This window comes from Lissotriton vulgaris, chromosome 5 (genome assembly GCF_964263255.1).
Source record: "Lissotriton vulgaris chromosome 5, aLisVul1.2, whole genome shotgun sequence".
NCBI lineage: Eukaryota > Metazoa > Chordata > Amphibia > Caudata > Salamandridae > Lissotriton > Lissotriton vulgaris.
This window is the reverse complement of record NC_141693.1, coordinates 1,168,820,917-1,168,848,711: the sequence shown is the minus strand read 5'-3', so window position 1 is coordinate 1,168,848,711 and position 27,795 is coordinate 1,168,820,917. Positions and strand designations below refer to the sequence as shown.

Below are 27,795 nucleotides of genomic sequence, written 5' to 3'. Positions count from 1 at the left end.
GCACTGAGTGCGAAGCCTGATCCTTTCATGTTACAGCGGTCACAGAGCTTGGCCTTCATGGCTTTTTCCCCATACACTTACTGCAAAACATGGCTTCACTAGTTCTCAAACTTCCACACAGACTATAGAGTGTCTGATTTCTCCATGTCTCACACATCGGAGAGCCAGGCTTCTAAAACGCTCTCCTTAATCACGACTACAGGACCTATTCCCAGCGGAATAACTAGGCTTAGACGAAAAACTTTACCGAAATTAAAAAATTGGTGAAATCCACATTTTATTTTTAATTTAGCCTTTGGAGCAGAATTAATTTGTCCTTTTCTCTAGTCTGCCTGTGGGCTGGATTTTGGCAGAAGTTCAGATTTCGTATCCAATCACAGAGACACATCCTTTTTCTGGCCGACATCATCCTTGCGCCGAAACGTGGCACGGACAGGTAAAGTATAAGAGAGAGGTGCGGAAAAAGTGTGTGCCTATCACTCAACACACTATTATAAAGTACCTTTCGAAATCCACACACGGGGAAATCTATTAAATTCAAACATACCTCAGATTGCAACACAAAAGGCGTCCTATACGAAATATGTTGCCCATGCGGACTCATCTATGTGGGGAGAACTTCGCGAAAAATCAAAACTCGCATTATAGAGCACAAAAGTATGATACGTAATCAAAATCGTCACTCATGCCTAGCTGCACACTGGTTTGACATGAGACACAGCACAGCACAACTTAGATTTACTATTTTGGAGCCCATTACACATATTGGTAGCATTGACATAACCACGAAGTTAGTCAGAGAAATTTTTTGGATAAAGTACTTGAATACCATAATTCCCAAAGGATTAAATGATCATTATGAGATGCTCTGCTTTTTGTAATCTGGGGGTGCTTATACTGACAAGGTTGTAATTTCTGTGATATTCTATTATGACATTGTGGCCGTTCTTGCGATTATATTGTTAGTTTGCATTTGCGCCCACTATCATTTACATTCACTTTTCACTCATTCTATAGACTTGGGCACTTTTTGCTATGTTTTAATAATGTAGTTATAAAGTTTTATATAGCGTTTTCTAGTTTACCTTCCTCACCTCATTATATTCATGTTTCACTGGTTTTATCTCGTACTTGAGAAATATTATTTCCGGGCTATTAGCTTTAGTTTTCTAGAATAGCGGATTCTTATCATTCCCAGCAGGGGATCAGTTCAGACCATGTCATTAGGCTGCAGGGCACATAACCAGAGACACGCAGTATTTATACAGGAGTATCATGTTGTGTGTTAGCATGGTAGTCGATAAAGTTTTCGTTTTTTCAAAAGTATACACGTCACACATATAAGACACGTGGTGACGGAACGCGCGCACTTAAATAATTGGAGTCTCGGCGTTTGTACATTCGGTTCTACGGAAGTTTAGTGCTAAGGATGGGAGATCCTGTGATTACTCGTAAGTGAGGCATGGTTGTAGATTTGTTTAGTCATAGAATTGGATTATTGCAGTTAAGGGTTTGCGCACTCCTCACACAGAATTTTTTCTCAACTTTAAATTAAACCAGACTTTCAAGCCTGTTTAGACAAATATCGACTCCATGCTTCCTTTTCTTTTGGTAAGTGGAATCACGAATTGTGCCGCAATTTGAGTTTTTTTCACATTCTGAGTCCTTCTGATAGCTGGCATTTATTGTTACAGATTACGTTGTTGCTCGTTTTGGTGGTCTTCGGTAAAAATCTCGGCAGTAATAGCGACACAGGTAATGGGGAGTTATCTTTTAGATTGGTCTATTCATTCAGCACGAGTCAAGATAGGTCTTTTGATCAGAATTATCACTGTTTGCATTTAATCAGGCTTAAACACGCCTTCAGGTACACGTTTACAAATGCTACCTCAGCGTAATAACACGAGGTAGGATTCTTCATAGAGTTTCGTCATACGATCCAGTTTTGGTACATTGTTGCAATAGTCTTGTTTGTAACAGTGGTTTATCACTCTCTTTTTTCACATCTGCATTAGTTAAGTTAGCTGGCAGGATGCCTTCACTCTGTGCACATTCTTTTTTGTTTGTTTTGTTTTCTCCTATATTTTCACTCTCAAACACTTTGGGTTCAACACTTCGGGATCAACGGTTTTCCGCTGGATAAGATTGTTATTTGCATCTTGAATCTGTTTGGGGATCAAGGTTTACTGTCACCTATCTTTGATAGTGGCTGCAAGTAAACATATTGCATCAGCTTGTATTTACATACATTACGTTGCTCTTTATTTATATCTGGTATCTATCTCTTTTTTTGTTGTTGTTCCAGTTGGTGGTCACAAGGAGTTTATATAAGTATTGTGAAATTAATGCCCCTGAAGAAGGGTCACACCCGAAATGCACTGGGCTTTCATTTATGTTTCGTTTTTTGAATGATTCAGAAATTGAGCATATGAACTGCATATGACATTTCATATATGTATTGCATTTAGTTTATTCTTGTATGTATTAATTTACATTGAATAGCGATTGTGTTATTCATTAAATGACATGATTTACTGAAATGTTTTTGATTGTGATTAAAAAGAAAAAAACTTTTGTTTACAGGTTATACTGAAATATAATTAGGTAGAAACCTTAGGGACTTTATAATAGTGCGTTGAGTGATAGGCACAGACTTTTTCCGCACCTCTCTCTTATAATTTATTAACACAGGTCTTTAGGCTGGACCGCAAGCACTCAGCAGCACACTTTGTTTCATTAGCACCTCAGGATCACATAAGAAATTACAAAAGGAGCGCAGGTTGGTACCCCCACTCTTGTTAGTACGGACAGATAAAGACCATCCACATCTATTCTGTTTGGCTGCTAGCAGCCACTCAGAACCCGCAAGAGACAATCACTCTGATTGATTCAAAGGGTAGCTAATCAGAATAGGGTCCCGTGGTAGGACCATTTCAATTGGCTGATGGTAGCCAATTATATAATCAAAATGTCAGTGGCCTGCATGCAGGGTGTCAATCTAGCAGGGTTCTATGGACCTCTGTGTGACTGCAGTTCATGGGTGTCTTTTCTTCAGTCCACAATAAGTTGTGCATGGAAACCTACAGGGAGAGGACTACACTCATTAACAGTATAAATGAGCCTTTTCCATGCAACACATTATCCATGCCCTTCCCCCACAGCAGTGTATTGGAATATCTTCCATGGGTAACACAGCATACTTGAGAGAAATGGCATGCTTGGCACAGGTAAAGTGCAAATTTGAGTAGGGCGAAAAAGAGGGCTAGCTGGGTGGTCACCTTGCCTCTGCTTAAAATGCCAAGCCCCACTTACAACTTTTCACATTGTGTTCCCTCCCCAAGCCCCGAATAAGACACCCTTTGGTGAGAGATCTGCGCAAAGGTACGAAGCACAGAGAAGAAAGTCCATTCCTGGGGACGAAGCACAGTTTTGCATAGCATGAAGGTGAGTGACTTTGGCCCTTGACACATACTAAGGCCTCGCCTGTGTAACTGGTGCAGGAGTATTATCACCACCTTCCCTCACAGCAATGCTTGGGTATATACTCTAGGCATTCCAACATGTTCAGTACACTCACCATTTGTTAATCATTTGGCCTGCTCATTCTCTACTTCATTGCCATTTCTTATAAAAGCAGACAAATTACAATTGATTAATTGGCCATTGCTCAGGATGAGCCATCATTATTCTGCTTACACTCCATCTTAAGTTGTCCCATGCACAAAAAACACTAGACTTTGTTACCCAAAATCAATGTGCTGCTTTAAAAAATAATTCCACTCTTGTTTTATTTTGAAGATGAATCCAACAAAATAATCATCACTTGAGTAAGCACTCACCCTAGTGCTCTGCTTTTTCCATATACGTTTCTAGACAGCAATGGCAGAAAAGCATTGTTAGACCTGCAGAGTTTGCATGACGTACATTCCAGGCTCATAATAATAATAATAATAATACCAATAATCAATAATACCAGGATCCCAGTTATTCTCGTCACCTACTACTGCAATAGGACGCACGTTACTACTGCGCTGTGTACAACTCTAGACGATCAACATTGTAAAACTACCACAGTAAGGAACACCTCTTGCACCTCCAGAAGTTGTACTCGGAACAGAAAAGAGAAATTGCAGATAAGCTGTCCCTGGAACTTGAAATAAGTCAAAGTCAAAGTCAAAAGGCTTTATTTCGATAAATATTATCATAAAAGTTTCATAGTAAAAGATACACAAGTTCATTTGATTGGAGAAAGAAATATCTCATCCTACACCACTACGGAGGAATGATAACCTATGCAGGGAGCCAAGCACAGACTTGTTAAGTGAGCATGTGTTCACCTTAGATCATGCCAATGCTGAATTAGAGTCAGACATTTATGATTACTACTTTGACGCAGTATTCTAGGTGCGGCCTTTATATCCATTCCCCAGAGGGAGCAAGGGAAACCGAATCTGAATGTGAGAAATGCTCCATCACTATCTCTGATGGTCCAGGCTCATTCTAACACCACTGGTACATTTCATGGAAGCAACGTCGGTATCAAATTCTGTTTCTGGAGGTGTGCGAGTGCGAGCACATAAAACTAGCAGGGGAGCACCATAGGGGTGGACATACATCACGTGGCTATGAAATCTATTCAAGATTGTGCACGTGGGGTTAGGAGTTGGTAGGTGGAGTCTTTTCCTGTGTTAGACATGGGGCATGGAGCAGGATGTCCCCAGGACGATCCACTCCTTGAAGATCTAAACTCTCCCGGAGCCGCTAACACCAACTGCGATTCACCGAGCCTAGTACACTTATCTAGTGACTGTCTTCAGGCCCTCTCCCCGAAGCAGATTTCGAGAGACTGGCACTCGGAATCACCTCTGGGTCTCCCCTCGACCCACTGCCCCCTAAAACCTGGAAAGCATGCGGAACTGAACTATTCCACATCCTCCGTAGGATCTGTAATCAGTCTCTTTGCTGCGGACTCGTCCCCTCCCCCTGGAAGCAAGCACTTATCACCCCGTTGCTGAAAAAACCCTCCTTGAACCCCGAGTGCCTTTCCAATTTTTCGACCCATATCGCTTCTACCCTTTCCAGCGAAAGTGGTGGAACGCTGGGTTAGCTCCTGCCTATCGACATATCTTGAGTAGAGTCACTTTCTGGACGACTTCCAATTCGGATTTCGACCAGCCAATGGCACCGAAACAGCTGTGCTTATAGCCATGGAAGAACTTCGTATGCGTGCAGACAGGGGCCACGCTGTGGCCTTGATCTTATTGGACCTGTCTGCCGCATTCGATACCGTCAACCATAGGATTCTGCTAAAGAGGCTCCAAGAGGCAGGAGTCGAGGGTACCGCCCTGCTCTGGTTCCATTCATACCTGAGAGATAGGAAACAGGCTGTGTCCCTCCCCCCTTTTCAATCCGCGTTCTCCCCAGTACCTCACGGTGTACCCCAGGGCTCGTCCATCAGCCCGATCCTTTTTAATGTTTATCTAAAACCTTTGGTTACCCTAATCAAATCCCACAGACTGAAAACTGTAAACTACGCGGATGACACCCAGCTCATACTTTCATGGGAGGGGGAAGATTCTATCCCCATGGAATCATTCCATGACTGCTTAAGAGACACAGCTAGTTAGCTACACCTGAATTTTCTGCAATTCAATTCCGCCAAGACCGAGGTCCTGTTCTGTCCTGGGAGCCGAATCCCTCGCTTACTTCCTGCGGAATTCTGGCACCCCCGAAATCAGAGAAAAACCACAGCCGGTTTCCAGTGTCCGCAATCTGGGTGTTATGCTAAACACCAACCTCAGCATGGGAACACAGGTAACCAAAATAGTTTCCACCTGCTCGGCCCTACTGCGCTCTTTACGCAAAATCATGCCACTCCTCCCTGCCCAGGCCCGAGCACTGATAGTCAGGTGCACTATCCTTAGTCGCCTTAACTATTGTAATGCTCTTCTGCTCGAGTCCCCTGCTGTTCTACTGGACAGACTCCAAAGAGTCCAGTCGGCTGCAGCCAAACTGGCCCTTGGTTGGACCAGGAGATCCTCGGCCACTGCAGCCTTAGCCGAGCTACATTGGCTCCCTTTAAAGCAACAAATAGCATTTAAAGCACTGTGCCTGGTCTTTAAGGCACTTCACGGAATGGACCCCAGACCCTTACAAAAAATGTTCTCCTGGTACACCCCCACCAGAACACTACGATCCGCCACAGCCTGCCTTGTGTCAGTACCTAGATTTAACAAGGTAAGGACCGGGGGAAGATCCTTCAGAGTGGCCGCCGCCAAGCTTTGGAACAGTTTGCCGGTCGATATTCGCCAAACTTCACAACTCCTGCCATTCAGGAAGCGAATCAAAACTTGGCTCTTCCCTTAAATCCAGTCTACGTCCAACCCCGAAAAAACCTCCCTTCTCCTCCATCTCAGGAGTAAGCTCTCAGCGCCAGGATACCTGCCAGGTGACAGCTGCGCTCTACAAGTATTTTAAATAAAATAAATAGAAAAATAAAATAAATAATTAAGGAAAACTTCATTAGGGAAAATCATGGTGTCAAGATTAAAATGAGTGTGAGACAGTTTGACACAATAACTGTCTATTAAGGATGGTATTTGGTCAACATGTTTCAGCAAATAATGTGTTTAACTCTAGTTTAGAGTGTCGATGCTTGCAGGATTCTGCTTACTTCCCCGAGGAATAGTTTATTAACACAGTCACATTCTCTTTTTTTGGCTCGGCTGTATATAGGACATCTTACTGACAACTTATTTTTTATTTCATCCACACTCACAGAATACTTTCCAGGATGCTTTCGTCTGTTAGAAGTTTTCCCCCAACACACCACGCTCCCTTTCCGATTCTTATATGTGGCAAGATACCCGGCGCTCAACTTGTTAATTAAATAAGTGTAGGGCCCCACAGTTTTTCTTAAGAGCCCAAAGTTGCCGAATACCAACGCTGGCTAGCTATATGTGGCCTGAAGTTCCTGAAAGGAACGTATGTGTGTCCAGGACCACATATCTCCCAGTTGAGAGATGCCAATGAGATCCCAAGCTTTTAAGTCCTGAAGTTTCCCTACTTCTCTTCACCATGTGCCATACTCGAGAGGAGTCTGTTGCGTAAGTTTGCCATCCCATTGCATGTGTCTAAATGAAGTTCTCCAGACTAGGAGCACCACTTTAGTTACTAGAGACATTGTGGGAGTGGAGAGCCATATAGCAGGGCTTGCAAGCGCGGAAATCCCAGCAGGGATTATTTTAATCATTAGGCAGGGTCGGATCATCCCCCATTAAACCAAACGTGAATAACAAGAAGGTGGGAGGCCAAATAATAAAGATACTAATGAATCATCCCTAGACCACCGTTGTAGGGACCCCGTTGACAAAGCACGAAAGCAAACTGGTAACATGGCTATGACAGAAAGTTAGGTGGATGACCAGAGAATCCATTTGTTTTTTTGGTGGGGTGACACAGAGCTTTCTGTGAGGGATTTAGATACTAGGGCGTCCATAGATTTATCAAATATGGTGGAGATGACCTGACTTGGGTGATGCTCACAAGTTTACTTTGAGAGCGTACGACTGGATTCTGTATATACCTCATCTGGCACCAAGACGAATTTAATTAATGATGTGGGCTTTGATTGAGACATCGCACTCCATAAATGCAGGTGATTTTGTTTTTGTGGTGAGTTACAGCATGAATTCCTTTAGTTTACAATGAAAGGGCTAATTCTAGATCAGATTTGTCTGGTGATGTTAGTGATGAAGATGAATTCAGTCTTGACTGAGTTTAAATTGAAAGATATATCGATATCCAGGCTTGGCAGATGGAAAGGTCGTTTTTGGGGGCAGTCATGACCTCGTGTGTTTCTAAGTGGGCTCACTCCAAATCCCATTGGGAGGCGTCCACAATCACTAGAATCGTTCACCACAATCTATTAATTGTACAGAATACAGGCAAATCATTCTAAAGCCAAGAAGGCTGGCACAATACGAGTTCCTCCAGAGTGGGAGGCACACTGTTTGCGCTCTGATAGTGTGAAAGTAATTTAGGTGACAACGGGAGACAGAGATTAGAATGAGAGTTTCAAGTTTCTATACTCTATTTCAGGCTTTCATAAAAAAACATACTTCATAAAAGTGCTCCTTGGCACCACATCAACATTCCTCAAATGTACTAGCAAGGCCGTTCATTACCACAAAAACATTTCCTTCTTTGCTTATGAGATAACTCATCAGTCTGAGATTAGCAGGAAAAGGTGACTGGAAGAATACCTTACCTGTCGTTCTCCGCAGCTCTTCACACTGACTGATGTGTGGAAACTTCAGGATGTCCTTCCACTTCTTGCTTTTGCCTTTGCGTTTTCCTCCTCCCCCTGCATGAAAAAGTTAGATTAAGAAAATGCTCTACTACTAATGTCATTGTCAATTTCAATTATACTGTCTTCGAGTGTCAATCACTGTGTTCATACACTTCATTTGTGGTGCAGGATCCCATGATTACTATCCAGCACTCTTAAAATCGTTGTTTACCCATGTCCCCACACAACTTTTCAAAGATTTGTCCCACTGCCATACACCATCCTTTAAGGCAGCTGACATTATCATTACACAAGTCTTATCTTAGTGTGATATGGGAGTGTCCTTGTACAAATGTATGTGATCCGCACAAGATGTGAAGAGAGCTGTTTCTTTACCATTTTGATTGCAATAAATCTACTTTTTGAGACCACACACTTCAGACACTAATCTTCTCAAATTGGACTTTAACAGGATGTGTACAGTTCTATGCGAATCATTACAGGTAACAACCATGTCTTATGCATTCTCCTTTCTCTATGTTTTTCACATAACCCTTCTTTATACACCGTTTTCCAAGTGACAAACACGTAGAATGCCCTATTGACAATTACTTCCCACTAGTTTCATGCCACCCGTCACAACCTTATGCTAAAAACAAGCATAGCTTTCTATAGATGCCCTATTATACGCCAAACAATTTGCACGTTTTAAATGCACCATTTATTATGTAATGACCAATAATCTCCGATGCAAACCGCGATCGCTTGTCGATCACTAGCTCCCAGGTTTTCGATCACCTTTGTGGCCTTTCCCCGATTTAGTCAAATGCAGCACCTTGCCTTAAACCTCATCAATGATGTTCAAAACTGCTCTTTGCGGGGCTAAATCGCATTTTACAACCCATTTGTTTAATTGTAAATAATCTTTCGTTGCAAATAATGTGTTTAGCTCTAGTTTAGAGTGTCGATGCTTGCAGCATTCTGCTTACTTCCCCGAGGAATAGTTTATTAACACAGTCGCATTCTCTTTTTTTTGGCTCGGCTGTATATAGGAAAACTTACTGACAACTCATTTTTTATTTCATCCACACGAACAGAATACTTTCCAGGATGCTTTCGTCTGTTAGAAGTTTTCCCCCAACACACCACGCTCCCTTTCCGATTCTTATATGTGGCAAGATACCCGGCGCTCAACTTGTTAATTAAATAAGTGTAGGGCCCCACAGTTTTTCTTAAGAGCCCAAAGTTGCCGAATACCAACACTGGCTAGTCCGTGCTTAATTTGTTTAAAAATAAAATAACTTTAATGAGTGCCAAGGCACCAAGTTTTGTTTAGAAGGCAGTAGAAGCACTATCAAAGGTCGGCGTGCCAAATACCAATCAATCAATCAATCAATGAACTTGTAGAGTGTACTACTTACCCGTGAGGGTCTCACGGCGCTGGAGGGAGGGGGTGCTGCTAATGCTCGAAGAGCCAGGTCTTGAGGAGCTTCCTGAAAGTGAGCAGGTCTTGTGTCAGCCGCAGATGGGTGGGGAAGGTGTTCCAGGTCTTGGCGGCGAGGAAGGAGAATGATATGTCGCCGGAGGTTGTTCGTTGGATGCGTGGGACGGCAGGGAGGGCGAAGTTGGCGAAGCAGAGCTGGCGGGTGGGGGTGTAGAAGTTGAGTCTGGTGTTCAGGTAGGTTGGTCCGGTGTTGTGGAGTGCTTTGTGTGCGCGGGTGAGGAGCTTGAAGGTGATCCTCTTGTTGACGGGGAGCCAGTGCAGGTCTCTTAGGTGGGAGGTGATGCGGCTGTGTCGAGGGATGTTGAGGATCAGGCGGGCGGAGGCGTTCTGGATGCGTTGCAGCCGTTGTAGGTGTTCGGCCGGGATTCCTACGTAGAGTGCGTTGCCATAGTCCATCCTGCTGCTGGCGAGGGCTTGGGTCACCGTTCTTCTGGTTTCGGTATAGACTCACTTGTAGATCCTGCGAAGCATGCGGGGGTGTTGAAGCAGGAGGAGGAGATGGCGTTGACCTGCTTCGACGTGGAGAGGGAGGAGTCGAGGATGAATCCTAAGTTGCATGCATGGTCCGTGTGTCTCGGTGCTGTTCCCAGTGTGGTCAGCCACCAGGAGTTGTCCCAGGCAGAGGGTGTGGGGTCAAGGATGAGGAATTCCGTCTTGTCCGAGTTCAGTTTCAGGCGGCTGCTCCTCATCCACTCGGCGACGGCCTTCATTCCCTCGTGGAGGTTGGTTTTGGCGGTGTGCGGTTCCTTGGTGAGGGAGAGGATGAGCTGGGTGTCGGCGTAGGAGATTATGTTCAGGTCGTGCTGGCGGGCCCACTTGTGCGAGGGGGACCATGTAGACGTTGAACAGGGTCGGGCTGAGGGATGAGCCCTGGGGTACGCCGCAGGTGATGTCAGTGGCTTCGGATCGGAAGGGTGGGAGGCGAACTCTATGGGTTCTGCCGGAGAGGAAGGACGTGGTCCAGTCCAGGGCCTTCTACTGGATTTCGGCCTCTTGGAGGCGTGTTCTTAGTGTGCGGTGGCAGACCGTGTCGAAGGCGGCTGGCAGGTCCAGGAGGATGAGGGCTGAGCTTTCGCCGTTGTCTAGTTGGCGCCGGATGTCGTCTGTGGCTGCGATGAGGGCTGTCTCGGTGCTGTGGTTCCGTCTGAATCCGGACTGGGACTGGTCTAGGATGTTGTTGTCCTCGAGGTGGCAGTCAGCTGCACGTTGGCGATTTTCTCGATGACCTTCGCCGGGAAAGGGAGCAGGAAGATGGGCCGGAAGTTCTTGAGGTCCGCCTTGGGCTTCTCGAGGAGGGCGTTGATTTCAGCGTGTTTCCAGTTTTCTGGGAATGTCGCTGTGTCGAAGGAGATGTTGATGACCTTCTGTAGTTGGGGTGCGATGGTGGAGTCTGCTTTGTTGAAAACGTGGTGCGGGCAGGGGTCTGACTGAGATCCTGAGTGGATGGAGTTCATGATCTTGCGTGTCTCGTCGTCGTTGACGTGGGACCAGGAGGTCAGCTGGTTGGTGCAGGTGGCGTTCGGGTGGGTTTTTGAAAAAGACTGGGTTTGGGTTGAGAGAGCAGGAATCAGTGGCGCTCTAGGCGGTGTGATCTCTTGATAGGACTGTTCGTGCAGTGAGCACGCGGTGCAAAGTCAGGACTGGGGAACACAAACCCAGAGACCCACCCCTGCAGCGGAATAGGAAGACCTAATCCGAAAGTGAAGGACAACAGATCCCGTGCACACGCTGGTAAAATCAATGGTCCTGAAGTCAGAACGCAAATTCTACATGAGAACGGAAGCACGTGAAACATTCAAAAGGATCAAAACACAAAGTTTCATGTAGGTGAAAGTTGTTTTTTATATAGGTCAATTGTTGGTCAGTACAGAGAATAATAGCCAGCCGACATGTGTTTCGTCACACCGTGTGAGAGATGTGACTCATCAGGGCTGATACGCTATGTAGAAGTCCAGGTGCGTGGTGGTGACTACCGGATACACAGTCAGCCACGTGGTAGTAGGTAAGGTGAAGACCTGGGCACCCCGTGCCATTAGTCGGAGAGAGAGTAGTAAAGGAAGGATACGTCCAGAACTATCCGAGGTGGCCTTAGGTCAGAAAAGAAGAAGACAAAATCCGGTCCGTGCATCCGTGTAGCGTGGTCCGGGTAATGGAGGCGTTCGGGGTGGGCTATGTCGTGGTCAGATCGGGCGAGGTGTTGAAGCTGTCGTGAATGTCGGCGATCTTGCGATCGAAGAAGGTGGCCAGTGAGACGCACAGATTCTGCGAGGGCGGGATGTCGTTGGTGTTGGTGCTGGGGTTGGAGAGTTCCTTCACTATGTTGAAAAGCTCTTTGCTGTTGTGTGCCTTGTTGTCCAGGCAGGCTTTGAAGGAATATCTCTTGGTTGTTCTGATGAGGTGGTGATGTCTGCATACGGTGTCCATGTGGGCTGTTGGTCTGTCAGGTGTGTGGTCATGGAGCCATTTCTTCTCCAGCTTCCGGCAATTACATTGGGAGGTCTGGAGTTCTTTGGTGAACCAGGCGGTTTTCTTGCTGGAGTGGTTGATGAGGGTTTCTTGAGCGGGACGAGAGTGTTGGCGCAGTTGTCGATCCACTGTCTGAGGTTACGGGCGGCGGCGTCTGGGTCGGGTGAGTCTGTGAGTGGGTTCTGGGCGAGGGTGGAGGTCAGCTGGTCTTCGGTGATTTTGCTCCAGCAGCGGCGGAGCAGCTGTAGGGTGCGGTGGTGTGTGGTTGGTTTCTTGAAGGTGAAGTGGATGCATCGGTGGTCGGTCCAGTGGAGTTCGGTGGTGTGGTTGAAGGTGACCTGAGAGCTTGTGGAAAAGACTGGGTCGAGCGTGGGGCCGGCGGCATGGGTGGGTTTGGTGACGAGTTGACGGAGGCCGAGGTTGTCGATCAGAGCGGTGGAGTTGGCGCTGTTCTCGAGGTGGAAGTTCAGGTCCCCGAGGAGGATGTAGTTCGTGGAGGCGAGTGCGTGGGTGTTGGCGAGGTCGGCGACTGACTCGCTGAAGAGGGCCCGGGGTCCAGGAGGTCTGTAGATGAGTGTTCCTCGGAGGGTGGTGTTGGAGTCGGTCTGGATCCGGAAGTGCAGGTGTTATGCAGAGTTGAGGGATCGTCTGCGAGGGTGTGGACATGGAGGGAGGACTTGTGGACGATGGCTATTCCTCCTCTCATTCCGTTGGTGCGGTCTCTGCGGGAGATCTTGTAGCCGTCCGGGATGGCTATGGCGATGTCAGGTGCAGAGGAGTCGTTCCACCAGGTCTCGGTCAGGAAGGCAACGTCTGGGGCGGAGGTGTCGAGCAGGTCCCAGAGCTCAACGGCATGTTTGCTTGTGGAGCGGGTGTTGAGGAGTATGCAGTGAAGGTGGTTGGGTCCGGTCCTTTGGGTTTTGGTGGTTCTGTCGCATGTGAAGTTGCAGGTGTGGCAGGAGATTGGTCCGTGGGTGCATTTCGGGGTGGCTTGGAAGCAGCGTTAGTCTCGGCCGGTGTTGAGAGCAAGGAGAATGTTGGTGTTGTATCGGATTCTGGCGTCGCGGCGTGTGCAGGGTCCAGGGGTTCTGGTGCTGTGCGCGGTCCAGGCGCGCCAAAGGCGCGACCGGCGGCGGCCGCTATTTAAGGTGTGGAGGGAGGGAGGAGCAGCTGGGAGGCGGGAGCAGGGCGGCGAGGGGGCGAGGGGACGTGGCAGCGTGGGCAGCGGCGGTAAAGGAGCGGGATACAGAAGAGAAGGGGGAGGGGGGAGCGAGATAAGAGTCAGCAAGCAGCGAAAATACAATAATACGAGGCACAGAAAATACACTCAGAAAATACAACAGCTGGGAGGGAGGAGCAGCTGGGAGGGTGGAGCAGCTGGGAGGGAGGAGCGGGGCGGCGAGGGGGCGTGGCCGCAGGGACAGCGGCGGTAAAGGAGCGGGATACAGAAGAGAAAGGGGGGAGGGGGGAGCGAGATAAGGGTCAGCAAGGCAGCGAAAAGAAAAACAATAATCTAGAGAGAAAGCACAGAAGCTATAAAACTAGGAATGCAGAGAATGCTAAGAACGAACCTCGTGACAGCAGGAGCGAACTCACGCTCGGGAGGGCAGCGGCATCGGGGCTGACAAACCGGTGGAGCTGTGCGGCAGTGGGGGAGCGACCTGGCCTGCAAGCAGGGTCCGCGTGCCAAATACGAAGGCCGCATAGTCTTCATTCTACCTCATGCTTCTTTAATCCACCACCACTTTATGCCATTATCTCAAACTTGCATATCATTTGTCATCACTGTTTTCTCCCTGTCACTGTTTTTCCACCTTTTTCTTCATCCTCCTCCCCCTTTTGAGATTTTTAACTCTCTTGATTTAGATCAAAGTTTTCTGATGAAAAGTATGTTAGTCCCCAAAGATGAGGCCCACTGGGCCCCACCTCCATCACCCACTCAAATTATGAACAGTGGCTATTCTTGATTCTATCCACGCCTCTCTTCTCCCATCCAATACTGTCTTTTTACCTCACTTTTGCAGGTTGCCATCAGGGCCGGACTGGGAACAGCAACCAGCCCTGGCAGGTAGCTTCTTCACTGGCCCTGGGAACGGAAGGGAGGAGGTTGTTAGCCGCTAAGCACTGCTCCCACTTTTCTTACAAAGGGCCGATTATGCTGGCATTCTGTAAGAAAAGCGGCCCCCTGCGACCACAAAACCGGCCCCACCTCTCCGGCCCAGTGGGAAAATACCCGGTGCCCACTACAACCAGTTCGGCCCTGGTTGCCATCTTTCCTTACCTTCTTTGACACTGGATTCCTATTTTTCTCTTTTCTTCCTTTCCCTTTCAGCATCAAAATATGAGATGAATAATAAGTCACAATTCCAAAAATAGTGCTATCCCTGCCACCAACCCAAATTAAGTACTGGTGTTATCACCTGTGGTTAATTTCTATAAAGTTGGTAACTAGCTTCCATCAATTTGTGATGCCACAGTGCTGCAGCCTGTTGTTCACATTTGGTTGCAGACACTTCAGGGCCGTACCATTACTTACCTCTTTTTCTTATTTGACTTTTTCCATCCATTGTGGGAGGTGAGGCATTACCTAAACTATCAACCTGTCCAAGGCAAGGGATGCTTCTGAATTCTACTTGTCCTGTAAATACTTCCACATGCCCCTTTTGCAACCATCTTCTAAAGTGATACATTATGGTATGGTTCTCATTAGGCTCATATTAGAGTTTGGATGCTAGCAAGACTCTAATTTTGCCACTTTCTGCAAATCCATATAGAGGTGCTAGAAAGTAACAGGAAGCGGTAGTTCCAAGCCTGGAATGCCCTGTAAATATGTGCATATCCACAAGCATACATAATTAAGGGTATTCATCAACTCCAATCTCTTCCCACACTTGAAAAGGTTGGAGATGTACTTCTGACAAGGAAAAGAGTAAAATCTGTGTCAGGGTGAGGAAAAAAGGGGTGTTGGTAAAGTGAATGTGCCTTTACTCAACAGATTTTCGCATGAGCAAATATATGAATGGAAATAATAAACGCTTGCTAGGATTATGGTTTCCCGGTTTTACTTTGTAGTGTAGTTCCTATTTTCCCTCTAGGCCCTGCGCATTGGAATAACAAACAGCAGTGTAGACGTAGAAGTGCGGTCTTCCAGGTCTCTACGGACTATGCTAAACTTAATTGGGTTTGTTACCAACTAGCTCAGAGGTCACTGGAAACTTTCTTGACTGAATAGGAAGTGATCAGCTTCCCTAGCACAGACAAGAAGGGATTCAGTTTTCCAACAACCGCATAAACATGACAACTTTGCTCCTTAGAATAAGAGTCAATCTCTAGAGTTGTGTAAAACAATAGACAGTTATTTTACTCAGTCAGTTGTGCAGATTACTTTCACCAAGATGCAGAGAAATAGAGAGACGGGCGTTTTCAATAAAAGGTATTATTTATTGAACAGTCTTTCTTCTCGTGCAAGAGAAATGAATTGCCACAATTGCAAGACTTGTTATTATAAAAAGTGCGTACAGTAAAAGGAGGATTGCGAAATAATACTGTAAAAGCATTGATATGGTTTCTTAGCCATACAATGGTTAAAATGAATAAAATATATACATTCATATATACATTTAGCGAACGTACTCAACTGGTGCTTCTAACTATGCCTACCCCAGTGTACCTGACCTAAGCCTAATACTTGGAAGGGAGTAAGTAAGTAGCAGTTTAAGTTAAGTTGGTTTTGCCAAGGTTTGCTTCAAGAATTCTCTCTAAGGGTTTAGTCAACACCATACCTCTGGAATAGAATGTTGGAGGTCTTGTATCTCCTTTCAGGGCTCGATATCCCAGTCACTCGCAAGAGTAGGCTGGAAACGCCGGAGCTGGATTTTCTCGGCAAGAGAAAAGACATCGTCTCTCTCAGCGCGTAAAGGAGGAGGAGGGGCAGCGTCCGTGGGCTGCTTGCATCTGCTGGGCTCTGCAAGGGACAGCTGTTCTGCTCCTGTATTCACCACACCATCGTTATCGTAGTCGCCGCGCTTGCTTAAGGCAACGTTGGTAATATTTATACCTGAAAGGTGCCCTGTTTGACGTAAGTTTTTGGACATAAGACGTCAATAAAGATGTCCTTTCAGTGCTCATTAGAGTTCTATTACTAATCAAAACATAGCAAGCGGGGTTTTCCCAGGTTGCCGAGTTTTATCTTGTTGAAGAACTCGGAGTGTAATCTAGGAATCTAAGATAGTGGCTTCTGCTGTGTCATCTACTGTAATGAGCTGCAGAGGAGAGTTTCAGAAATATGGCTGAAATATTGCTCAGATCGTTTATGCCATTATAGGGGTATGAATGGATTATAGCCGTATAGGGGCATAAGGTCACACTATTGATCGGGGTCCTAGATTAGAACGAGACAACTTCTTGAAACTCTATAAATACCTGAAAGTCATAAATCTGTACCAATGCTAGGACATGACATTGCAGGTGTACTTATGGAATTTTCTTTAAAAATTGGGCTACATAAAAATATAATAGGGGCCTATGATATTACCAATAATGGTTTTACACTAATTCTCCATTGTTAATGTTTTTTTAAACATTGGAATGGAAACATTTTATTAATTGGTGTCTCAAATAAACGATATCTAAACCTGCACAATGTTAACTTTTTTTTCTAGTAGCAAATTTATATTTTTGATGCAAAAAAGCACAATTTTTTATAATTTACAAGTAGCCCTAATGTTTTACTTTTTGCAAACACATACGAGTTTTATTCTTAAACCATCATCAGAAAGACAAGCTATGCTCAGATTTCTGCTTTCCCTTAGAACGCTCATCCTGCATCTTGCTCCAATAAACAAAATGTACAAGTTTGAACACCTTACATACATACGGATACAGACCTTGTCTAAAAGGTAAACCTCTTTAAAAGATCCGTATAGTGGTACTGTAAACCAGCAGCCAAAGTGTTTGTGGTGCAGGTGGTTGGGAGTATCTGCCAGGAAACCAAAATAAACATGAAAACTTGTTGTCCTTGACCCCAAGCAATTTGCCATGGACATTTAGCGATAGGAATTCAACACCCGATTATGATCCTTTATTTAGGTTTTGTAGTCATTCAGTAAGGTTAGGTTGAAAATACTGAAATTCATATTTGAATAGTCATATTTGTTTCTATAAGACTGACCCTCTGCCTCTAACTTACAGGACATCCCTTTTTACAGACATTGCTACCACTTCCATGAGTGTAATGGGGATGGGGGAGGAGGTAATGATGAGCCTGACAGTGGCCTGAAGAGGAGGATGGGGGGTAAGTCAAAGAGGAGAGGGTGGGAAGCAATAGACAGAGTGGCATTCTCCTCCTAAGCCGCCTCTGCCCTCACCAAACTCTGGAACTCGAGGCGCTTTCCATATAGAGTACTCCACGTTGGATCCTTAAAAGTGATGAATTGTGGAAGCTTTTCTGAGGATACCGGTGGCACTCATAAAATATGAGACGCATAGTGGCAATGATAAGGCCAGCAAAATGCTGATGCAAGCGAAAAAATGTAAACTCTAAATACTGAGGTTGTGGGGAAAGTAATTTGTTAAGTATATAAAAAAAACAGTTTTATCCCTCCGTGCACTGAGAATCTCAGCTTTCACAGCTTGCAAAGATTGAGGTCAATGTTTTGAAAGCAGACCTGCAAATCTGGTGATGAGTTTACATATACTTTACAGCTACTCATGCAGCATGCTTATTCTACAAAGAAAAAGAGGCAAAAAAGCGGACTGGTTTACCACAGAAATTCATTCACTTTTGCCTAAAGAGCAAATTTAATCTAACTGGATAAAATAAGTGAGCAACTTGTGCATCAAAGGAAGAGCTTGCATTGTAAACAAAGTGATGAATTGGATGATAATGCCAAATGTAATGACGGTCTGCCAAAAAATGATAATTGCAGAAGGAATCGCGTCATCTACCAGCTTTCCCTCTTGTTAATTCAGAAATACCAGTTAAATAAGAGATTTAGTCATTGGGGGACAAAGTACCACAGGGTACTCTTTTATGGTTTGCTAAGAAAAGTGAATTTCAGATATGTAGGCAACCAGTGTGGAAATGGGCAGACAAAACTTACTCACAAACTTAAAGTTTTGTTAGTACGCCTTGGATGGTAAATTCTTGATTTCCAAGAAAGTCCCCCAGAGATTAGGTCTCCTTTATATAATGGTGTACTTGTAAGAAGCAAAACCAATTAAGATAATCGTTTTTTAAAATGTTCTTTTAATGTTAGTATAGTTGGAAATATTTTACATGGCATATATACATATTTACTGAGAGAAATTGGAATACTCTACCACAGTCATTGTTTGTCTATATTTTGAATAGAAAATGCCCTCTAGACCCACTGCAAGCTTTAACTGGCCTGCAATCTTACATAATAACATACGATTTGAACGGGCAGATAATAATGTTATTTTAGGTGCCATAAATGTATTCTTTTTTAAAGAGGGGCCCAGATTGAACAAAGGGGAAGACCAATGACTTTTCAGGTACATAGAATAGCTATGGGAAATGTGTTTGCATCTTCCTATGTCAATGTATTTCTCTTTTTTTTAGGAGAAAACATTGGCTTGGTCCACAGCCACAATACAATGCAGGGTCATTAAGTGGCTCTGGAATAGCTCAAAGCAGACAATGAAACAAACCGAATATCTGAATATCCTGATATTTAAAACAGCACACTTACTTCAAGTTTCACACACACTTTATGTACATACCTTTGCTGGACTCATCCGAATTACAGTAGATCACTACACTTATTGCGTATTCAATTCAAAACATTGTGTTTCTCTTAAGATTTTGAAGCTCTCCACGCCTAGCATACTGGCAAATCTTCTTACCCCTTATGCTCCCTCCCGCCAGTTACGCTCCCTGGGGTAGCACTTGGTTACTGTACCCCGGGCGAAACGTCTTCGTGCAGGTGGCCGGTCTTTCCGCTATCTGGCGGCTAGACTTTGGAATTCAATACCGTTCCAGATTCGCAGTATAGATAGCCTGCTTGAATTTAGGAGAGCCATCAAAACTTTCCTTTTTCCTTCTTATTAGGCCAAGTTCTCCATCTCTTTTTTCTAGCGCCCTTTTCTGCTTGGGTGTATGGTTGCGGTTTTATGATGCTGGTAGCGCCGGGACGCCCCTTTGCTGGGGCAGCTGTGCGATATACAAATATCATAACATAATAACATAACTTGACAGATTTAAAGCTTTCAGGAAAAATTACTGGTAAATGTGTCCTTTATAGGGGAGTGGGCTCCCTATAAGCTCTGAATGGAATATAACTAAATTATTGAGATGGAACATCTAATGTTCCCAGCCAGGCATGTGTAGTCTAGGTGGGGTCAAATGAGATACAGATTTGGTGCATGGAAGTATCCGGAAAGAGTGTTCTGGGAGGCCATTCACAAGTTAATACCGACAGATTCTTTAGACCTCCTGCAACTGAAAACAGCTCAAGCTTCTGAATGCCAAAGCATTTTGCAACATAAGTGGCATTCACAGCATTGGATCGGGGCATATCCAATATCGTTTAATGCCACTCCAAAATTACATTTAGAAATGCATAGAGGTTTCCTGAAATCGCTGCTCACGGTGAATGTTGGGTTGAAATGCCGAATCCTCCCTTTAAGGGATTCTTCATCTGAAATCACTGTAATGTATCCCAAATTTGGGCATAACGAGACAACTTACACAAGTAACACTCATTGGAAGTTTACTTTTTAAGTAATTAAGTGTGGTTGTCCAAATTGTATGGGGGAGTGCAATTTACAAACGAGTGACTCAGATGCATGAACATGTTAATCTTAACTGCAATTCGTGTCCTTCATCCACACATTAAAATACATTTTTTTCTTTAATCTGGTAGGTGACGGTCTATTATTATCTTCAGGCCTTAATTTAAAAAAATTAACTAAAGTGTTTGGTGCCCATTCCAGTATACATCTCATTTATCTGCATGCGATTCAGAGGAGACTGAAACTGTCAATTATGGCAAACTGATCCTAAATTAAGCTGTTCTGACACTGCAATCGCTTTACAGGCCTTATACCTTGTGCAGCTGAACACAATAAGAGATAGATGGATTAACAACGAATATTGGAGTTAGTAAAAGAAAATAACATTCTTGAATATTTATCTCTTGGTCAGTCATCTATGTTAATATGTTTTTCCTTAATTTTAAAATAAAAGATAAGTGCCCTTGTATGAGGTTGATAAAGCTTGCGAGAGCCAAAAGGCAATGGAGGCTGCGTTAAGATAATTAAACAATAGGTCTTTTGTAATTTCAGTAAGATCAGCCTTCCTATTTTCACACTATAGTGCATCATCACTAAAACAATACCCTGGAATTGATAAATGGCAGCACAGTATTTCCACGTCGACCGGTGCATTTAGAAACACATCAGCATCAAATCTGATAGGAATAAAGGACCATCAAGCTCGTCGTATATGTTATGCTCTTGCCTACCATTGGTACCCGAATTACAAATGTTCCCCAGCTTAAGCTTGCCTACCAAGTACTAACAAGATTCTGACAAAAACTAAAGTTCATCTTTGGAACAGAGGGTTCAACGACACACTATCAAATAGTAGGGATGAAAACCTTCAGCAGTAATGACTACTAGCCCCATTATTCAATTTTGTAAATAATCTTAATAGTTCCTATAGTCTGTGTAGCGCATTGGAGGCCTCTTGTCTAAGGCACCACTGAGCCCGAACACTAATGCTCCCCCCACATATCCACCCGCTGCATCCTGGGCAGGACTGGCCGTAGCGGGCACTAGGCAATACCCTGGTGTGCAGCATGGGTGGGGGCCGGTTTTGGGCCCCTGGGGGCCGATTTTGTTACAGGGCCGTTTTTGCAGCATGATCGGCCCTGTAACAAAATCGGCCGAAAAACCGGCCCTGGAAAAGAGCTCGGCGGCACCCCAACCCCAAGGGGTCCATTTCCTGGATGCAGCCAGGGCAAAGTCCGGCCCTGCCTGCATCCAGGAAATGGAGCATGCTAAAAGATTCCTAATCACTAGCCCATCTGAAACATACATTCAACCCTATGACCTTATGTTTGCTGGCTCATGAGAATGATGACTGCCTTTAGGGAACATCGTGGCTGTGGAGATGTGTGCCGAGTCCACCCCTTAGAGGACTCCATTCCTGGTCTCATCAGGTCTGACACATTCCTGCATGTTTATCTGTACTCTGTGGAACACTGCTACGTGTGTTGAGGCGAAGGAAGGCGGTCTACTTTTAGAAACCAAAGGGGGGTACTGCAGGCCCATTGCTTGCCGACTGGGGCAATCCATAAACCTTCCCATCTCGGTAAACCCCCTGACTGGAAGCCTTTAGAATCTGCCCAGGAGCATATACTAATGCAACCCACACATGATGCTGAGTGCAGAGCAAGCATTGTTCTGCCTAGCAGCAAAATACTCACTCTCATGGTATGTGACTTAGACTCCATACCCACTCTTGAAAGGGTGGCAGACAGTCCGTGAAAGACAGTCAACAATATGGCCAGCCCCAAATCTTTGATTGCTTCATTTGAACTGGCTGACCCTGAGCTTTCGGCTCAAATGACACAAAATGGAAATATAAACTTTCATTCCATACAGCAACTCAAGGACCTACCTACCAGAATAGACTGCTCTAGTCTGTGCTTCCCGGGAGAAGTTGCTTTGTGCCTGTCTCATTCATTTTGCACTACAACTGAAGTGATGCCCGGATCTCTTCTGCGGTCTGCCTGCCTGCTATCTGAAAGGAGTCTCCTACTGCCCCGGGTCAGTCAGACCAGACCTGCCTACAGCACACTCTATTCAAAAGATTTCAGAGGTGATGATGTGCTGGAGAGCGGACCTTCTTTGTGGCAAGCACGTGACCCTGCAATACCAAATGACCACTTTATTAAAGAAAGCAGACCTATCCTTAAGCATCCCTGGAACCCACTTTCATCCATCAGGCATGGTGTGAGCATGTGCACCCCCCTTGACCACGGCTGTCCATTAACCTTGGTTCCTTTAGAGTATTCCAAAGCCACACCAGGGGGTCACCCAACCCAGCTGGTTTGCGCAAAGGTCAACAAATCAACTAGCGCCTATGAACCTAGTCTTGAGCTTGTAGGCCATGAGATGGATCTGATAATCTCTGAGCCACCCGGACTACAAAAAATGATTTGGGGTTATAGACCATCCACTACTCAGAGTAATGAAGGGCTCTCTATGAATCTGGAATGGAAACTTTTTTCCAATTCCAAACAGTATATGAGAAGCTATCTGTCCCTGGACCCTTAAACCAAAGAAAAAGTTACTTAAGTGTGGTAACAATATTTCTGGTAAATACACTGGGCCAGATTAAGAGTTTGGTGGAGAGGGTACTCCGTAACACTCCATTCCTAAGGCTAATAGGTATATAGCCAAGTTTTCCTCAGTCCTGGTCCTTTAAACTAAAGATAGTGTTACCTTTGGTAACAATATTTCTGGTAAATGCACTGGGCCCGACTTAGAGTTTCACAAAGGCGACGGTGTACCCTCTCTGCCAAAAGAAAGATCAGGCAGCCTCATTTAGAGTAAGACGGACCATCAGTATGTTGACAGAGGAGATTACCTCTCCTCTGCCACGGACATACACTTGTCTCAGATTTCCTGACAGAGTAATGGCTGTCAGAGGTTTTGCCATTTGTGTACCCGCACGTTTTCACCTGCTGTCACCGCCAGGGGCAGTGAAAACTTAAAAATTACCCCCTCGCCAAGGGAGAAAACTCCTATGGCAGTCATTTTTTTTTTTGATTTTCAAAACAAAATCCCAGATATGAAATTTTTTGAAAACACATTTGAAAGTTTGCCTTAGGGCTCTGTCATGTTGACTGAGCAGTCTGTCAAACTTTCAATGCATTGACAGGAACCACTGTGACAGAAGTTACTGCCAATGCAAGAGATGACGGGCAGGTACTCCCTCAAGGTGAAAAAGTACTTCCCTCAAACGCCCTGATGGAGTAAATTCCTTCCATCAAACCCTAAATCGGTATATAATCTTCCTGTATATTCCTCAACTAATAAAGACTCCTTCTTTGATGCAGACTGGTCCCGAGAACCTTTATCCTACTAATGACTCTCTGTACCAAGTGAATCCCCACAGGTACAACGATGACTATGCCTCCGGATGCAATATCATTAATTACTGATATTATCTATGCCCCGATACAGTATAGGAAGAGGAACTGAGAGAGCTACACATCAACAAACACGTTTGCATACCTTGGGGTCTTATTAATCATGTCACTAGCTTATCATCAAGGAGGGAAGATGGTGAGAAATTTGTGGGAAGATTATTGTATCCACCAGAAAAATCAGCAAAGTAATTTATTTCCTTCTAGCAGATTCTTTACCTAATAGACGAGTCACAAAGCAGTACTATCCTGGGAGATGGGATGGATTAGTGCTGGTTAATGAAGGGAATCAGCTCAGGCAAAGTGCCCATCGCTGCAAGACTGAAACGTGCGGGAGAAGTGTTTCTAAAAGTATTCAAGATCAACTATATAGCTGTCTGGCATACACCTCTGAAAAAAGACAAAGAAGCATCTATGACTGTGGGGGAATGAGCACAAATACCCTTCTGGGGTCTTTCCCAGCCAGGGAATAATGCATCAGGATACAACGGATGACTCCACATTAAATGATGTGTTTTGTTCACCACCTTGCCCTTTTTAGCTCTATCAAAGTCCACAGAAGCTGGTCATCAACTGTCATCCAGTTGCTTGCAGTCCATGTACTATGACCCTACATGGCCGGTGTCCAGCCTATGCAGACGTTCTACCTCCTTAGTTCGATGAGGAGAAGGGAAGAAAGTGGAAGGATAAGAGACTGGCTTGTATGAAATGCAGAAATTAATTTTGGTAAGAATGATAGACTGATGTGAAGGGCCCCCTAATCAGGGTAGAAAACTAAGAACGGAGTACAAACCAAAAGGACCAAAGATCTCCAACCCTGCGAGCTGAAGTAATTGCCACTAACAAAACACTTCTTAAAGTAAGGTTTTGAACTAAGCAAATATGCATTGGCTCAAATGGAGGTGCTATGAAGAAAGTCAAAACAAGGTTCAATTGCTGCTAAGGAACAGTAAACTGGGTCGGAGGAGACATAAATAGAGCAAACCTTTTGGAAGACACACCTCTTGTGGCAGTTTAAACAGGAAAAGGCGGTCATAGTAACACAAACGCACAATGAACTTTCTGGTAGCCTTTAAGTGTAGCCACTACCCGACATTGCTGTACCAGGGACAATGCAAACGTCACTACAATCAGGTGAAATATAACCGGATTAAAGCCTTTTGATGCAAGCCACTGAACAAACTTGTTCCAGTGGGCTGCATATATGGATGTGGGGGCATGCTTCGTGGGCACCATAGTGATGTCTGTAACCCGATCGGGAAGGTCTATGGATTCTAGCTGCCACAGCGACCCCTGGCTTAATCTCTTCATGTGAATCTACAGAAAGGTGGAGGGCCAGACCACCATGCTGCGAGAGCAGTTCCGATCTGATCAAGAAAAGGGAGAGGAGAGGAGGTCGAATGCGGAGTGCATAAATGCCGGTGTACCAGATCCTCCTCACCCAATATAGATCAATCAATCAACTGCACCCAGTCCTTCAGACCTTTCCGCAGTACTCTTGACAGAAGCAAGATCGCTGGGCATGGGTCCAGCAAGTCCTGAGACCAGTTGAACATGAATACCTCCACCATGGACCTATCAGGTGGGAAATGTATGGCACAAAACTGACGATACTTCCAGCTCTAAGTCATGGCAAAAAGATCCACAGATGAAAGCCCCAATCTGCATACGATTTGCTTAGTTGCCTTAGGGTGCATCTCCCACTTGTGGTCCTCCATCAAGATAATGAGGGCAACTGCTCTTGTGTTGAGGAAGTCTACAGGATGGATCGCAACTGGGAAGATTCCCTGTCACTTTACCCATGTCCACAAGTGAATAACTTCCCAACATAGAGCTCAATGACCCAAAATGTCCCGTTTGTTGACATAATGAACAGTAGGAGTGTTGTTTGATAGCATCTGATCACTGCTCCCTGAGATGGAAGGACAAAGGTCTTCAGGACAAGACAAACGACCCGCAGCACAAGCATTTATGTGCCGGTGATGCTCCAACACAGACGAAAAGCTCAGTGCCATCCGGCAACCCAGATCAGCATCCCATCGTGAACATGGTAGACTGAGCCTGCGAAGGTCTGAATGGACGACATTTTATCAGAGTAGAGTGGTCCAACCACCAGTGAAGATCATGATGCTTCACACTGGACTACCCATGCCTAAGCCAAAAAAGTTCTTTGTGTTGGAGCCACAGCCTCGTCAGAGACCACTGGAGGGCTCTCATCAGAAACCAGTACTGAGCTACCAATGGAAAATAGAAGGCCATTAGCCCTAGAAGGTTCACGACATGCAGGCTGGGACCAGATCATGAGTAAAAACAGATTGGAACCACTGCCCGATCATCTGCGATCCTCTTGAGGAGGAAAGGCCTTCACAAGGGTTATGCCAAGCAACATCCATATAAAGGTCAGTCTCAGTGTGGGAGTAAGGTGAGACTTCTGAATCCCGATCGTAAAGCCCACGTCGTGTAGGAACAGTCATCGCTCACTGGACAGACTGGGAACTGGAAAGGAAGGGCTCTGCCCTGGCAGATCAGATGGGTGACCCCGCAGTCCGACATCGTTTTCCTCTCAATGGGTGTCAAGATTGGAGACCCTCCCTCCTACCAGTAGGTGATAAAAAGGGAAGTCGGAATCAGAGGTCTGGAAGCAGCAGAACATGGTGGGGAGTTGATCTACTGCTGCTGATGTTGCCTTCTTAATTCATTTTTGCCCCAGAAGGAGCTAAACAGTTGTGGTGGTGTTTGAAGGGATCGAGATAGACACCATTGATGACAATGCACAGCCTAGAAGTATCACATAATTTCAGACATTGTTGTTGTATTAGAAGTGAAGGGGTGGCCAGGCTTAGGGTGGAAGCCAAATCCCTGCTTTCCTTGAAGTGTTCCAAGGTTAAAGTCAGTCCACTCACTAAACAGCTGCATGCCGTCAAAGGGCAGGGAGCCATGGAAAAGGCATTGGGATTTTACCCCGATGACAGTGTTTGAACTACCAGACTCAACGTTGACGTGTGGGTGGGCAGAAAGTTTGAGTCAGATCTATTGCATCTGGTAAAATGCCTGTGTACTAGCAGGCCCTAAATATTTTTTTGTGCACACATGAGAGGGTTCAGAAATGCTTTTTTAAATAGAAGCAAGGACTCAGCCATCACTGCTTCTGCCTTCCTCGCAATAACTGTTGTAAAAGATGAAACCGCCTACTAAGCATAGAAAGAGAGGAAGGAAATGTCCTATTCTGGAGACACATCAGGTTATTGGCATATTTGAAGTCCATGTAAAAGTCAGCATCACTACTGTATGTGGTAAAATGTGCATAGCCTCCGAGTCGTCATCATCAGTCTGGCCATAGCCAATACAATACAAAAGTTTTATTTGTTAAGGAACTCCAACGGAAGCCCACAAAATGCATCAATACAATAAAAAAATATTTCCCTTTTTTTCCTAAAATACAACAATAGATAAAAGAATGCAGCAGAAGGGTGAATATACTTTTTGTACAGTAATGGCAACAAATAATGAGATTTTAAATAAACCCTAATAAAGAGCCCAAAAAGTTTTTAAAAATTGGAGTATCCTAGAACAGACCATTTCGTTTAGTGGCGATAAAACACATTTTCTGGCCTCCTGGGCTGAATGAATATTAAATTTAATAAATGACGGTCTTAAAAACAAGCACCTTGTCCTTAGTAATTCCGGACACACAAATAAAACACGATTAAGATCCTGGGTTTAGTATAACATAATTCACAAATTCTCTCCTCTTTCGGGATTTTATCCCATGTGCCAGTAACATCTCTTAAGGGCAACATATTAATTATCAAAAGAAGCATCAGTCTTCTAGTCCCATGTGGGTGATTCCAGATTAAATAAGGTTGAGGCCTTTTCCCAAGGCACTACCACAGACCAACTCATTTTGGGACTTCGATTTACTTAAAGCAATATCTCTTGCCATGCTAATAGAGCTTACAGAGTTCTTTATGAATAGCTTCAATGCAGACTTTGGCATAGAAGAATTACTATATAAACTGAGCCCAAATAAATCATTTGCATATGCAAATGAGCTAAAAAAATGCTGAATAATCCTTTAGCTCGTCAAAGATTTCCACTTTCATGGCAGCCCCGTGGGAGCCCTCATCTCCCCAGAGGAGAGCGTTCCCCCACCTCAGGAGCGCTGACAAAGCTAAAATAAAAGAGGAGACTAGACCAAATTCTAAGCGTAAAACATGTGGGGCGGCCAGAGAATTTAGATTACAAATTTGGCAGAAGAACCGGCCTTCAGCCTTGTCAAAGGCGAGCCAGTAATTATTATCAATACTTCTGCGGCGTAGGTTAATGAGGGCGGAATTTTAACCTTAAATACTGAC

At 44.8% G+C, this 27,795-nt stretch overlaps 1 protein-coding gene across 2 annotated transcripts in view; it reads right to left on the bottom strand.

Moving 5' to 3' along the window:
* Window positions 1–27,795, bottom strand: part of GRK5 (G protein-coupled receptor kinase 5) — a 638,763-nt gene that overhangs the window by 416,972 nt on the left and 193,996 nt on the right. For both annotated transcript variants that reach the window (XM_086922934.1, XM_086922935.1), the window contains exon 2: window positions 8,270–8,365. In XM_086922934.1, the coding sequence (XP_086779060.1) occupies window positions 8,270–8,365 (96 nt within the window). The remainder of the gene's footprint in view (window positions 1–8,269; window positions 8,366–27,795) is intronic.